General features: G+C 35.9%; 1 protein-coding gene across 2 annotated transcripts in view; it reads right to left on the minus strand.

Annotated features, from left to right (window-relative positions):
* draxina (dorsal inhibitory axon guidance protein a) overlaps positions 1-12,302 on the minus strand; it is a 30,146-nt gene extending 17,844 nt beyond the window's left edge. Inside the window, exons 1-2 of one of the 2 annotated variants that reach the window (XM_047346658.1) lie at positions 12,126-12,302; positions 712-1,223 (exon numbers count right to left, since the gene is read on the minus strand). In XM_047346658.1, the coding sequence (XP_047202614.1) occupies positions 712-1,201 (490 nt within the window). In that variant the 5' untranslated portion in view covers positions 1,202-1,223; positions 12,126-12,302. Of the gene's footprint in view, positions 1-711; positions 1,227-12,125 lie in introns of both variants that reach the window. The other variant, XM_047346657.1, reaches the window with a different exon arrangement.
* Positions 12,303-15,973: the final 3,671 nt, after the last annotated feature.

Consider the following 15,973-nt stretch of genomic DNA (forward strand, 5'->3'; position numbering starts at 1 on the left):
TGTTTCTGTCTGGCGTCCTGCATTTGTGTCTTCATTCCTTCATCAAAAATGAAATCTTTCTAGCTACAAAGTTGTGGTTTCTGGGAGTAAATATTCACAGGGATAAAATACTTCACTATGTTGTTTTTTCTAACAAAAAACTTCACAATTTTATTGTTTACTGTTACTGTAACACGGAACGTGTTGTGGTTTTTGTATAGAGGCTATTTTCAGTTGCCAGAGCACAACAAAGAAATCAAACAAATCTCAGACACTGACACCTAAAATGTCTATTTAAAACTAAAAATACAATATGTGATTAAAGGAAATGTTTTTCTGCCTTTTTAATCTGCAATAGTCTGACTATGAACTGTACAGATTTTTTGGTGATTTCTAAAGAGGATTGCAAGCAAATTTTTGTGAAGTGGATTATTGGAATTTAATTATAATGGATTTTACTCTTTTACTATGCCATTTTAGGCTTTAAAAAGCTTACTGCATCGCTTAACATTAATAATTATAATATATATATATACTACATAATATATATATATATATATATATATATATATATATATATATATATATGTATATATATATATATGTATATATATATATATATATATAATAATTCATAATAAAACTGAAAGTGAGTTTTTAAGTTTTGTACTGGAAACCAGCGCTATCCAGAGTTCTTTTTTAAAACTAGTTCTGAACATGTTCATATCTTACCTTTTTTGTGTCGCACCTTGTCCTGTCGACTTCCTTGTTTCTTGTTCTCAAAAATGTGCCTGTGCCCGTTCCCATGCCCTCTCCCCTTGCGTGTTCCTACAAGTTGGTTTTCCTGATTCTTGTTTTCCTGGTTCTGGGATGAACTCTTCACACTCAGTTGAGCCCTGTCCCTACTTGGCCCCATTTCAACTCTCACTGGGTTCAGACTCTCCAGGCCTGTCTCCTCATCATCGGGTCTGGCTAGAGGATGCAGGGCCCTGTGAGAGAGGAGTCCAGCTCCGCCTTTAGCAGAGCGGGTCCTCTGGCCGCCGTGCCCACGATCCCTGCTATAACTTTGGCTCTGCAGTAGTTGAACAGGATACTGTAAGGCATTACTGCTACCTGCTGAGGTGTGTGCCTTTCTCCTCTTGCCATGTGGAGCAGCAGGATCAGAACCTTGTGACAGAGCCAGGATGGATAACACCAGCAGCAGACTCCAGTAGAGTGTCATTTTCTGTCCAACACGACGCCACCTGCTGAGAGGTGAAAACACATCTAAGTACTGCTCATTTTCCAAGAAGTTTTTATTTTTTTATTTTAAACTAGATAGAAGCTCTTGAAGACAAGCAAAAGCTTTCATACTTTGTAATCTTTCCTGAGTTTTCCATCTTACTTTTGCTTTTAATTTTACATACAGGTGCTTATGTTGAGCCTTAATAAAAAACTCAAGAGAGCCTATGGATAGACAACCATTTTTTTCTTCCAAACCTTTGTGCTGGATGTTTTGCTATAAGATGGAGCATCTACAGCTGTGCATTTTGTACCGCCAGTGCATCAGTTTGTACCAGTTAAGGGGAGGTTTGTATCTGCTTTGACAGCCAACAATTTAAAGTTATTTTCTATGTTATACTTTGGTCAAGGGTCCAAATGTGTCATACTGCATTTGAAACAACTGGGCCAAACAGGGATCAGAATTAAAATAAATGGAAATAAGGTGTAAATCTTATTTCTAATGTACAATAAAATTGTAGGTAGGTACAAAATTAGCGTATGAATTGGCAAAAGGGATAAATGGACCCAGAGGTTTTTGTGTCTATCCAAACAGTGAGTCACATAACGAAATATAACAATAATTAACAAGAAATATAATAATACGTTCTGATATTTATAAAAATTATTATTTGCAGTAGTATTAGTGGTAGTAGTAGTAGTATCTCATTGAAATCTTACTTATTTTCCTAGAATTATTTGTTTGCTTGTATTTGTTTTATTTTATTTTTGCATGTCATTGAAAATTTGGCTGTTTAAAATTTTTAATTTCAAACTATTGCAGAAGAGTCATGAAATGTAATTGCAAATTTTAATCTAATTGAACTTTGCAAAATCATGTAAAACAAAACTTTAACAATTTAAAGTTAATTGAGATGTTACACTAGACATGTAGATATAATGTGCAAGTATAGCATGTAAATACTATAAGAGGATTCATCTTTCATTTAGCTTTGGTGCAAAGAAAGTCCTTAACATCGCTGAGGCAAGTGATTTACTCATCATTCCACTCAGCACAGTACTGTTCCTCTTCTTTTTTTTTTACAATGCTTATTACATTTTCACTTCTGTACCTTCATACATAACTCAATATAAGACACTGCATTGCGCACCTCTTTCATCACTGTCAGTTCAGTGGTCTCAGAAGCCCTCCAGCTGCACCTTTCATTACAAAAGTCAACATATCTGCAAGATGTGACTGAACTGAAATATGAGGTTCAGTATATCTGCATTATTGGTGTGTCACAACCTGATGTGAATACAATGTGTGAGGAACAAAGCAGTGGAGTGGAACATTTTTCCTTTTTTTATTACTGTCATAAATGCTCTTTACTGTATGGCACAATACAGTAAAAACATTTCAGTTGAAATTCTAATTTAACTTAAATGGACAGTGACTTTTATTCAATCCGGTATTTAAATTGAATCCAGTTTAAGTTTATCAGCAAAGTTTAAAAAGCTGTATTATTAAACAATGATAATGTTAATGGGAACCAATTATTATAATATATTCCTACAGTAATATAAAGTTTAATTGATGCTTAATGCAATAACCTTGCTTATGATTAAATGTTCCAAAATGTTACATATATTAGATGAGCAAAGTACATGTACAGTAAGAAAGTTATGAAAAACATTCAACTTTAACCCAATAAGATTGAGAATTATTCAATGAAATGAAAATAATAAAGTATGTGTAATTCTTTATTAGCATACATTTCACTCATGCTACCTAATATTTTGTTCATTTTTTGATATTTCATGGCTTGTCTGTAGCTTTTAGTATTTTCGTGTCTTTAATTGTTTTTACTGTTGTTTTGTAGCACTGAGATACTTATAAACGCAATTTATTATAATAATAATAATTGTTATTATTATTATTATTAGTAGTATTAGTATTAGTATTAGTATTAGTAGTAGTAGTAGTAGTAGTAGTAGTAGTGGTACAAGTAGTAGTATTTGATGGTGTGTTGTATATTTCTTATTATCACAACCTCCAACTCCATGCTTCGAACTTCATCATTCTTTTAGGGCCGCTCTGCTCTCCAACACTATGGTGACAGATCAGGCCCCAAGTGTTTTCAAATTATTATTCACAGCACCACAGATTAAGCACAGAAGCTGTTTGCCTCTGTAAAACTCATGTGCGATAACATGGTAAAAATAGTTTGTTTTGTCCTCTTCTTAAACTGATACAATCCATCTGTGCAGGCAGCTCACACAGCTGTTATGGTGTTGCAGCAAGCGGGTCCCTTGTGTTAAAAGACAAACTGCGGTGCAGGGCATACAGAAAATCAATGAACAAGAAGTATTGAGCTGTTAGTGATGGTGAGTGTGTGCTCTTTCCGAGCCTGTAAAGGTGGGTGGAGGGGCAGGTTGATGAGGTCTTTGGTCTTTCATCACACTAAGTTGAAAAAAGCACACCATTGGGTACACGTGGGACATTTAAGGGTTTATGAAAACAAAAACAAAAAAACTGGAGCCCATCGTGTGTGCGCGTGTGCAAATGCTGAAGAGGATAGGGCTGATGTCAGGGGAAATTTGCAGTGTGAGTGCAAGTATCACTCATGGGCTTTGGAGATGGAGTGTGTCAATGGATCTCTAGGAGTTTAACCAGAAGTGCAGTTTGAAAGCTAGAGTGTGGCTGGTTGCTGGGGTGAGATGTTTATCTCTAAATAGGCATTTGAGGTGTCAAAGGGCAGGGTTATCAGCTGTGTGACATAGTCAGGGTTTAGCTGGGAATGGAATCAATGTGTTTGACATATGTGATGCTGATGTCGAGTGCTTAACCCTTTAAGACAAAAAGAGGGATTTAGTTCCAGGACCAAACTAATAAATGGATGGAAAAAATGTTTGAATATCTCCTGTAACTATTTGATTTGTTTAAGCATAATTAAGTGAGGTTGGTGATGATAAATTTCCCCTTTTATATGTTAGAATGACTTTTATTGTTTTCATTATATATAATATGCTTGTTACATATTATATATGTGTCAAATAATTTATTAGATATTTAGTTATCTTCATCCACATATTGATTCTTGCTCAGTCTGTAGACTTTTAAATTTTTTAGTTTTTTTACAATTTTATATTGCTTTGTTTTCAGCTTCTCCAATAAAAAACGAATTATTGGTTCCACAATACTAATAACTAATTTTGAAAGTGATAAAAGCAACGGTTAAATTAGTTAGCAGTTTCTTTAATGTTATATATAGCTGTCGTGTTTTGCAGAAATAGCATCTTTGTAGATGTATTTACTCCAGTTACTTGCCAACACGTTGGCTTCAGATATTAGTGACCAACCAGCAGCCTAGTAACATAATCCAACAATTGACTAAGTGAAACCATGTTTGACAACAGCAGGTAGTCAAACAGTTTTTGATATGGACAATATTGCTCCCCTCCCAGGGCATAACAGTCTGGGGGACACCACTCTTCTGTCAACACAGAAAGAGAGGCATTCATGCAAAATCTGCCATTTATCTAAAAAGTTCATGGTAAGGAATTAATTCACCTTCCTTCAACCTATCAGGGCAGAGTGCTTCAGATGTCATATGTTTTTTTTATAATGCGATTCTTGCATCTTCGTCTGCCGCTCCAGATGAGGCAGAAGCAGCTGCAGAGAAAGGCTGAATCTAAGTCACAGCATATTTTATTTAACCATATGCTCCAAATCTTCTTTATTTGTTTGTCTGTTTTAGTTTTGTTCTAAATGCTTAATCACAACTCACTGTTTATAAATTGTTTTAATATAGTAAACAAATGCAATTGGTTAAGGTTGAGAAAAAAGCAGCAAATATAGCCTTGCAATGTCTTGCATGCTAATGACCATATGCCAGGGAGTGAGTAGTTATGGGTGACACATATAAAGTAGTAAAAAAAAAATCAATACCTTGTCATAAGCTGTGTGTCTGCTGCCTTTAAACATATAAAAGCACTGACAGCTCTATGATAAGCATAGCTGTAATTATATTCATCAGAGGACAAATATAAGCCTAATGTTACACAAACACAGGATGACCGATAACCACTGCTCCCAAAATCTCATAAGGTACATAGTAATGTTTACCATGTTATTATCTGAGGAGTGTCTTGCTAGTTTGGTAATGGTGGTAATGTTGACTATGATCATTATGTCATTAAATCTACAGAATGTAATTCTTAACAAATGTAAGATGCTTAAAAAGAATATAAAATTCAAAACATAACCATAAATGTTGGGAAAAATGTATGTAAAATATAAAATAAAAATAATATACGTGTAGGGATATAAAGATATGAATTAAGCACATAATGGTTAAAAGCTTCACTGCATTATTAATTTTCACATTATTTTACTATATGACATCATAACATATAAATCCATTTATTTACTGGTTTCAAAAAAAGGCCGACGTGTGTGCAGACATGCATTCAGGAAATTAAATACTTAACACCTTTCAATTTATGTATTGCATCTTCCTCATTAGTCAAATGGAATCAGAGCCATATGGGACAAAATTTGTGATCCAAAATCCAGAGGGGTTGAGACTAGGGAATGAATCCCTAATTTCACCGTGTAAGACAAAGTACTGTGGCCAAACTGTTAAGATGGTTTTGCTTTTTAAGGTAAAAGAATATAGTTTCTCGATATGGCAGGTAAAAAGTTATCAGAAACAAGTTCTCATAGCTTGAAGCACAACATTGCAGGAGAAGTTGGCTATTACCCTGCAACATGTAGATAACATGTTTTACATCAAATTACATGTTTTAGATAAGGAAAAAAAAATCATTCAAGACAAATATATTTTAGCTAAATAGTGAAACTGGATAGTCTGAACATATTTGCTTTTTGAAATGCAAGGCTCACTAGCTCCAGTTTCAAGATTACTTTATGACAGCAAAAATCATGTTTTCAGAAATTTTATTCTCAAACTGACAAAGATTATTGGAGGACTGTTCATTTTCTTTCTTTTGAGTGGAAGAAATCAAAAGCTAAACGCTCTCTTTGCAGAAACAGACGCAAAGCATAATCACCTGCACAGCAGATAAAAGCAGAAGCTTCACAACAACATGACCCTTCAAAGAAACGAGTTTTCTCAACAACAAAAAAACCCAACAAAAATATGACGCTCCCATAGAAACAGAAGGCCTCCCCATCAAATCTAATGCCTGAATAGACCTGTCAACTGAAAAGGAAAGCGACTGAGTATCTCAGTAAAGCAGGACCCTGTTTTCCTCTCAGATTTCCATGTGCTGCTAAACAGGTGGTCCTTTGAGGAGATGCAGGGTGATGGTGATAATGGAGCACTCTGGGTGGCATTCTGGGCTCTAAGCACAGCCTCTGGTGCGTAATAACCAACCACAACCTCCTGCCGGTGCTGAGTATTAAAACAAGCCTGCATGTTGTTGGGGAAGCACAGCAGGATGAGCATCTGCACCGAGGTGATGGGACGCCAAAAACGGGTGGCCTGACAGGTTTCTTTATCAACTTCCCAAAGGGGATAATCTACCACTCGAATGGTAACATTTAAACACCAACTGAAGCTTTCAGAAGTGGTTTAAAAAAATCACCTTGGACTTCAAGATATTAGGAGAGCTCTTATTGAAAGGGCTTCATATTCAGTTTAATTCATACTGCAGCCCTTTTGATAAAGGGATTCAAAATGAAGATATTTTCAGCCAGATGTAGTTTAATGTAGGAATCATTTCGCTGAACGTAAGTAGTTTCAATCCACGCACCATTCAAAGTGCTGCAAAACGTCATAACAATCTTGGCCCAATATAATGTCATCTTATTTGACATGTATTTTTCTCTGACAAAGCTAAACTTTCATGATGCTCTGTGGAATTTCATCACAAACAACTAGTTTGTACATTTCATGGATTTTGCTTCTAAAATGCTCTAAATATTGAATTAGCTACATCCACTTACTAAATTGCAGTCTTCTTAGCCTTTGTGCATGCATAGAAATATTTACAATAAAACTGAGCTACATTTCATGACATTTGCATGTATGTCTGCCCTGCCAGTAAATAAACAGCTTAAAAGTTCAATTTAAAGAAAAAAGGTCACATCTAATACTTTTATTGACACAATCTTTAACCTTTTTTGAAGACTTCAAAACCATTTAATGTCAGAATGTGTTGATCTAAATTTAGTTGAACCGTTTAAAATGGATACAGTTATAAGGCACTCGGATTGCTATTCTTGCCTTCATGAAAAACTGACACCACAGATTATTACATCCACACTTCAGTCTTCCTTGGGCTAATGCATGCATGATATATTTCATATAAAACAGAGCTAAATATCAGGACATCTACATTTATGTTCACATTTCTTATAAATTAATAGCTTAAAAGCCCAATTTCAACATTCAATAGGCTAGGTTGGGAGTTTTATTTATATCCAGCATTCACTCCAAAATGTGCTGGTTTAAGCGTTGTTCCAACAATTTTAAATAGCTACTGTTTGAAGTCTCCAGAATTATGTTTGCCACATTTTGCATTAGACAGAGCTGTAGCAAAAACTAGCTTTTCAATTATTAAGATTTTGACTGGGAACCCCTCTGCCAATAACTCAAAAAACTAATCTGGGAATGTGCTATTTGGATCATTCGGTATTTCCAGTTTGCACCATATTGTTGGAGGTGCCATCTCATGCAACAAATCGGAGTGGTTGATCGGTCATGATATTTGTTTCGGCCCAATGAAACAACAACAAATCATCACAATGTGAGTAACTGCGTATCCATCCTTCCAGCTGCTGCTTTTGAACAATACTACTGCTACTTCAGTGCTACAATGCTACTGATTTATTGTGTAAACATATATATTTTATAGACTCTATAGTCACGCTTCCATATAAAATAACAAACAGAATATCCTACCACTCATAACTCACTCAGGCAACTGACCTAGACATGGTGCTGCTGTGGATTACCTTGTTAATAGCTAAATGATGTTTAAACTATATCTTTAACAATCATACAACCTATCGCAGTTGTGTCAGTGTTCTTATCTAAGGAAGCAAAATATGATTTTCTATCAGTTCCCCTCTTTCAATGATCATTGCACAAGCACGGCATCACTTCACCATCCTTCGCAACCTCTCTCTTTTTAATTAGAAATTATTTTTTACTTTTTCAATAAATAATTTTTTAGGTATATTTTCACAGTTTGTGTCTCATGAAATATACAAGTACTTATTTGATTCTGATGTTCTATAAGCACTAATAATAGTCATACAAAATGAATAGTGAAGGTGTACGTCCTTACTTACCTAAACAAAACATGGTAATGGCTGAGTTACATGTCTTAGGCCTAATTCAGGATATTTTCTTAGTTATCTCACAGGCACGTCAAATACACAAAAATGGAGATGATACTGTTGGGAGTAATCACCTCATTCACTCTTTTCAAATATTTCCTCTATATTTCCTAATTAAACAGACTAGAAACCATGACGCTGTAGTAAAAACTGTAAATCTCTGAATGAAACGCTGTGGCTCATCTGAAAATAGTATGTACAAAAAAAGAAAAAAAGAAAAAAAGAAAAAAAGAAAATATATATATATATAAATATATATATATATATATATATATATAAATATACATTTGTGATGCTTGTATGATCCAAAATCCGTATATTAAAATATCTTGGAGGTTGCTGTTCAAGTGTACCAGGAATTAGTGGTGATGTCTAAGTATATGTTAACAGATTTAAACAAATCCTAAAATAGACATGACCCATTTCAGAAAAATTTGATCTCTCTTAAACGGAGTCTGAATTGTTGATCTGAATTTCTGCTCTTGACCCTCTGATAATTAGTTGATGAATGTTTAAACTCAGCAGTGTACTGAGGGGAAAATGAGCGTTGCAATATAAGATGCAATAAAATCTTAAAATCAATTCCATATTTTTCGGAAGCCAGGACAGGCAGGCAGAAATTGAGCTGTAATAGTTTCCATTTGTAGAAAACACAATTTATATGTATGAGTGTGTGTGGTGGGAGCTTTCATAAGCACAGCACATGGTGCGAGATGGCCACCCGGGAGACATGAATCAAAGTAGAGTGTGTAAGTGTAAAATGATTGGTAATTTTGCAACAAATTGCAAAGCGGGCCCTTTTGGAGTTCTGGATGATTAAGTTCTAATGAGATCAGAGACCTCTATCCAGTCTGTGATCAACTGGTCAGTCCCTTAAGCAATGCTGCGCTCCAGTGACAGACTCGTTATAAAAATATACTTAACAGAGCCTGAACCCAGATCAGTGGCAGAGACAGAGAAGGTTAGAAAAAGAGAGGCGACAGGGCTGAACAGGAGGTGATCCTGGTATTAAACTGCTGCATGTGTGCATCTTTCAGCGTCACCTGCTGTGACACCAAACCTCGAGGAGCCATCTGCTCCTGTTGTTTTATCTCTCGGAGTAACCAGTAGTGCCAGAAGGATTCAGCAAACAAAGACTCCAGAAACAGGCTGCTCAAGGAGCGCCGTCATCTTAGACAGAGACCACCTTCAGGGCGTTTTTTTTTCCCCCTATGTGCAATGACTTACATTTAAAATCACGTATATTCTCCTAAGAAATTGTGAACAACTCATAAACCAGCTACTTTCCAGTCTATTGAGAAAATGCATAATTTCCTAATTTAATCCAGCCTGTAAAAAAGAAACCACAGGTCGCTTTGTAGGTGTGTGGCTTCAGACTACCAAAAAACACCTTTGGGATGCATGGATAATTAAATTGTACACTTGAAAGTTGAAATCTAAAATGAACTGCAGTAATTAGAAGAAAGATTTTACGTTGAAACCGCACACAGGCTTTGCAATGCATAATGCAATGTCGCTATGCAATGAAGTAATAATGAAGCAAATCTGATTCATAAACACTAACTTCTATATCTCTTAGTGAGGGTAAAATGTGCCGCTGAGTGATCATAAATATTACCTCAATAAAACTGAGCTAGTTAATGGCATTGCACAATAAACATGTCTGCCAAGCTACAGCTAACATCATAAAACTTCCTTTCCTCGGGGGCCAATACCACTGACTTCAGCACAACAAAACTGCTTTGTCTGTCAAATCCTCCACAATCTTTGGTGGGATTCACACATTGACTGGAGGGGATTTCTGTAGCTTGTAGGTGTGGAAAGCAAAGGCCATTGGAAGCAGTGTAAAAAAAAAGAAAAAGCCATAAGGAAGGTCCATCTGTCAGCAACAGAAGCAGAGCAGAGAGCAGAGAAGACACAAAACAATTAGGTGGTAATTTGGTTGCAGGTACAACAGATGGGGGATGAGACCAGAACATTGTCTTAGAAGTGGAGCAACATCAACAACATCTTGTAAATGTGATCGTGGATCTTCATGAGACAACCGGTATAAATAAAGGTTAAATAAATAAAAAATAATAAAAACAACATGTGGGGACTGGTGTGAGTGCAGCAACATTTGAATTCTTCTTCAATCATTGCATGCATAAAACTCACAGCAGGAAGACCTCCTCTGACACCCACACAAAGAATGAAATGTTGTGAGACACAAGCAACACCAAGAAGCGAAACATGAGACATCCCACCGAGAGAAGTGAGAACGAGAGAGACAAATGGAAGGGGGAGGAGAAGAGGGTGAGAAACGGAGGGGAAAAGGAAAAAATGAGATGTAACACAGACAGAGGAGGTAAAGATATAGAAATCGAGGATTTATCCTGTCTAAGTTGGTACAATGTGTCAAAGCCACCAATTTATTTATAGCAGGAAAGAACACCAGCTGAGTCTACTCAAATACAAAACTTTGGCTGCTGCAACCAGCAACAAAACCTGCTCTTTGCTGACCCCTGAAATGTGGACACCTGTGTCTGTATTTGGACATTCCACGTGGGAACAGTTTGACCCGCCAGCAGGGGGGAAAACACTCCTGTTTGGACATTATTAAGTGAAGCATGCAAACTAATTATATGAACCCCAAATTTTCTCTCCCCCTCTGCTTCTCCTCCTTTTCATGAAGTGAGTAGCACACACTGACCTCACTGCCAGCCAATGGTGAGAGACCAAACAGATGCAGCCACATTTGGCACCACTTAACACAAGTTGTGAAGCGTTGGTGGAGAACAACTGATCAACAATTATCTAACACAGGGTGAAAGGAAGAAAGGCTGCAGCTCATGTTGAGACCGAAAGCAAAAATCGAAAACAATTTTTGATATTTTTAAACCCTGCACCGAAATCAGGAGGATAAGAAAGAAAAACGAACAAAAACATTGATAATACTCTGCAGAAATAACATTTTTATTGGCCCTCACAAAATAGAGATATTTCAGTGACAGACTTCTTTCCTATATTTTTAGAAGAACTCAGAAAAAGCATACAACTTGAGAGCTCAATTTAACCACAATTGTCAGTGTCCTTGGGTAATTTGACAAATACTTCTTTCTTATTTAATAAGAGTTTCTGTCCATTGACCATTTAAACAGGATTCACTTGTTTTTCTGCTGACTGAAAACATAAGAACTAAAAGTATTTGTCACATCTGCTTCATTTCTCCAACAATAAACTGTGAAGAAGAGATATTCTCTCCATTTCTGCCTGATCTTTCATGAAATCCCTGCAAAATGTCTTTGTTATGGAGCTTTCATTGGAAAAGAGTCACTGATTATTTTTCATGGTGTGAAACTAAATTTGATTTGCAAATCTTGACTGAGTTATACTCTTCAAATCATTTTGTTTTTTATCAGAGAAACTCTGGGGACACATTTCCTTCAATAACGTTACATGTCACTGCAAACACGCACGTCTCAAAAATACTCCAAAGCATGGAAAAACGCTACTCATTTACATTTTGACATGCAGTGTAGAAACATTAACATACAGCATTTAAACGCAACGCCTGTGTGAAGGTTTTTCTTACTTTATGTTGGTTTGTCGTTTTCCTTTGATTTTGTCTCGGATTTAAGCGGCAGCTGGGTCATATGGCTGCAGGTGGGACACAAGCACAGCGCAGCAGCAGCAGCAGAAGCGGCAGCACCTCCGTGGTCCGCTCTCCGGGATGATGTGCCGAGCATCCGGACTCTCTCCTCCCCCCTTATGGAAGAGGAAAGACACCAGATCGGGCTGCGCGCTCCCGAGTGCGCGTCAGCGGCTGCAGGACTGAATGCGTGTCGGAGTCGCCTGTGATGGTATGGACCACATTTACTTTATTACAGAAATATAAAGGAAAATATTGCCTGAAAAAGTTACAAAAATATTCTTAAACGAATGATCTGGGAAACTGATGAAGTACACATCAAATATTACGCATACATTTCTTTTATGAGCATAGCTGTAAAGCCATTTTTAGTCTTGAATAAAACTAGTCCTTTTTAAGGACATTTAAAATATAATGAATATAATTCACTTTAATTTAGATCTGAATTATGTTAATGTTAACATGTTTTGTTGTCTAATTTGATTTATTGAGTTGTAAATACAATATTTGCAAATTTCTGTTTATTTGTCTTGAAAATGTAACCAACAATTTAAATTCAATATGCATTTATTTATAAAAATGTGTTTATGCATTTGTATTGTGCACACACCTCAGACTTCACCTACAGGACCTCTGTTTTCCCAGATCCCTTTTTAGGTTTAGACATTTATACAGTGCCAATTCACTAAAAAAGTAATCTAAAAGCACCTCGCATGACAAACAGATCCAACTTTAAATACAGAAAAAATGTAATTAGAACAACCTGCCTGTATAGAGATCCAAATTCAATTACATACGTTCCAAATCAATCCTAGTTATGATATGATGCAGTCAAATGTTGTTTATAATGCCAGTAGTAAAAAACGTTATCTTTCCAAAAAAAACCACTCAAGTCTACAACTTTGCAGCAATCTCTGCCCCTAAGTTAGAGCGTGGTGACAGAGGAAAGCAACAGCATCCTTTTAAAAGAAAGAAACCTCAAGCAGAACCAGGCTCATTATTTGTATTTGTATTCATTTTGATCTCCATTAGCTGTAACAAGTACATCTGCTCTTCTCGGAGTCAATTATGAGTGGCCAACTGATCCAACCAATTAGAGGTTTGAGAGGACAGAGCAGATACAAAAAAAGACAGAACACAGAACAAAGTAATTTTCTTTAAGTGCATTTCTGTTCTGATCAGCAACCTGGTTCTGGAGGGATGCAAAGTGAGGAATGTCCAGACCTCCGAAAGCCCATGCAATAAGAGACATTCTGTACAATAAACTTAGAGCTACATTTGACAGATGGAAATGAGCAGAAATGAGAGGTGCTATTTCTTGTTCTGGTGCTGATAGCTGATGGATCTAAGCTGACACCAAATCTTGCTTTAAATTCCCTTTCATATTTGTTCCCTTCTCCCTTAAAGAGTGGTCTTTTATTGTGGCCAGCCTAAGGCACACCTGTGCAATAATAATGCTGTCGAATCAGCATCTTGAAATGCCACACCTGCAATGTGGGATGGATTATCTATGCAAGAAGTGCTCACTATCACAGATTTAGACAGATTTGTGAACAATATTTGAGAGAAATTATTTTGTGTATATGAAATAAATAATAAAAAATAAGAATAGTTTTTTTGTAAATATGTAGTATATACACAGTGTTTTTACAAAAGAGGAAGACAAATGTTGATCTGGGCATTCTGATTGTTAAGTGTTCATCAGACTGACAGCCTGGAGAAAGAAACCGTCTCTGTGGCTAGTGGTTTTTGTAAATATTGCTCTAAAACACCGACCTGAAGATAAATGTCTAAACAGTTTGGGTCCAGTATGTGTGGGGTCTGCAGAGACTTTAGCTGCCCTTTTCCTGACCTTCAAATTCCATGTTGTGAGCACAGACTTGGCAAATAAAGCTGATTCTGGTTAGAGATTTTGTTGCTTATTTGTTTGTTAGCTTTATAGGTTTGTTTTTGTTTGTTTTGTGTGAGGTTATTAAAAGTTCAAGAAATTTGTTAGTAAATAACTAACTTGATTGTTGATTTTAGCTGATATCTCCCATTGATTCTTTTTCTATTCTGAAATGTTAATTCTAAATAAAGGTTTAAATCCGGCATAATATACAGACATCTCCTAATTCTTGTAATATACAATGGTGATTGCACAATGGAAAACTAAATAATTCATCCCTCAGATTGTTTTTAGAGATTAATTGGTTTATAAATATAAATATAATTTAACATATCTTAATTATACTACACAAATAATGTCCTAAAACACTGAAAATGTTCACAGTAGATTTGTGTTTTATATTTTTCAATGCATCTAATCACAATTGGGAATATGTGGTATTAACAGTTTAAAGGGACCCCAGTTTTTTGTGTTTATGGGCTGGAGTTACACTATTAAATCAGTTTTCTTGTGTGTAAAAAGAAAGAAAATGTGAGATTAAACACTACAGATTTTATTGAGTTTATCTGAAAGTCTGCATAATTGCAACCGAAGACGTGTTCATCATTAAACAAGACTTTTCCACGTGTTTGTAGTAGTGTGAAACATTACATACATATTGCTCCTTCTGGGGCATTCTTGGCTCCTTATTTCCAACGTTGGAAATAGCATTCTGATATTTTTGTGTAAATGTGATCCCCTTGACCATTATGCTGAATGTCTTGAACCAAAGACTAAAGCCTGGACAGAGCTTTGGGCATTAAAAACATGCTTTTCTGTTAAATAACAGTATTTTGCAGTCAGCCCAACTAACTGCATAAATAGTTTATTACACAACCTGCAATCAGAACCTTTGCCATAAAGAGTGGTCAAGGTGTTTTCACTTACATGTGTTCCAGTCAGTGTAACGGTGTTGCAGTTAATTTGTAACAAATACATTCAAATATTGAAAATATTGAAATAACTGAAACAAGGATACTGGAAGAACCTATAGCAGTAGGTCAATGTGTTTGCATTCAAATACACAATTTTCTTGTATATACTGTCAAGCTTTGGCCTTGTACTTCAGACACCTTTCACCAATCTGAAAATAACTAATAGATGTAAATGTCAAACTCTATGAGTGCATCTGAATTAGAAATGAATGTTATGATCAGAGGGAAAATATGTGAAATATTTCTACTAAAATCCAGTGAGTTTGAGTTAGGGTTTGCTACAGTAGATATTCTCTGCAGTGAAACCCTGGCACTAAATCTTTCATAGGCTGTTGTTACTCGAGAGGAGTTACAGAGAATCCAGCCAGACTCATTCTGAATTTACACCCTAAGCCCTTTGTGTGCCAGCAGAGTTAATGCTGTGTATTTGCCGAATAATTGTATATGAATCACTTTTGGGAACTGTGTGACATTTAAATATGTAGGGTGCTGTTTTGTTGGTGAAAAAATGAGCTTGTTAGCTTAATAGAAACAATTGAACAAGCTCTGTTAAACATGTATCGTTACTGCAAACAACAATGACAAACAAATGGGATGCAACTAGGAGACTGAACCTTATAACAAATATTCAGAATCCCAGTGAATGTATGAAGTACTTTTACATCTTACTTTGGAGGGCTCCAATTATACTCTGACAGGAAAATAATATACTGGGTATTAAACATAAAGGCTGTGGGCTTATTTATCATCACTACAAACACCTAAGTAAGTTCCTTTATGTAAGCATGTGTTTATGAGCTCAAACCTTCTAATTAAAGTGAGAAGAGGAAAAAAGGACAGCTTTTTAACTTTAAGTTCAGAACACCGCCATTATCCTGTTAAAAACAGAATGCAACATTGGCAGCTATAGTGAGAAAAAGATAACATTT

The sequence above is a fragment of the Girardinichthys multiradiatus genome, chromosome 20 (genome assembly GCF_021462225.1).
Source record: "Girardinichthys multiradiatus isolate DD_20200921_A chromosome 20, DD_fGirMul_XY1, whole genome shotgun sequence".
In the NCBI taxonomy this organism is placed as follows: domain Eukaryota; kingdom Metazoa; phylum Chordata; class Actinopteri; order Cyprinodontiformes; family Goodeidae; genus Girardinichthys; species Girardinichthys multiradiatus.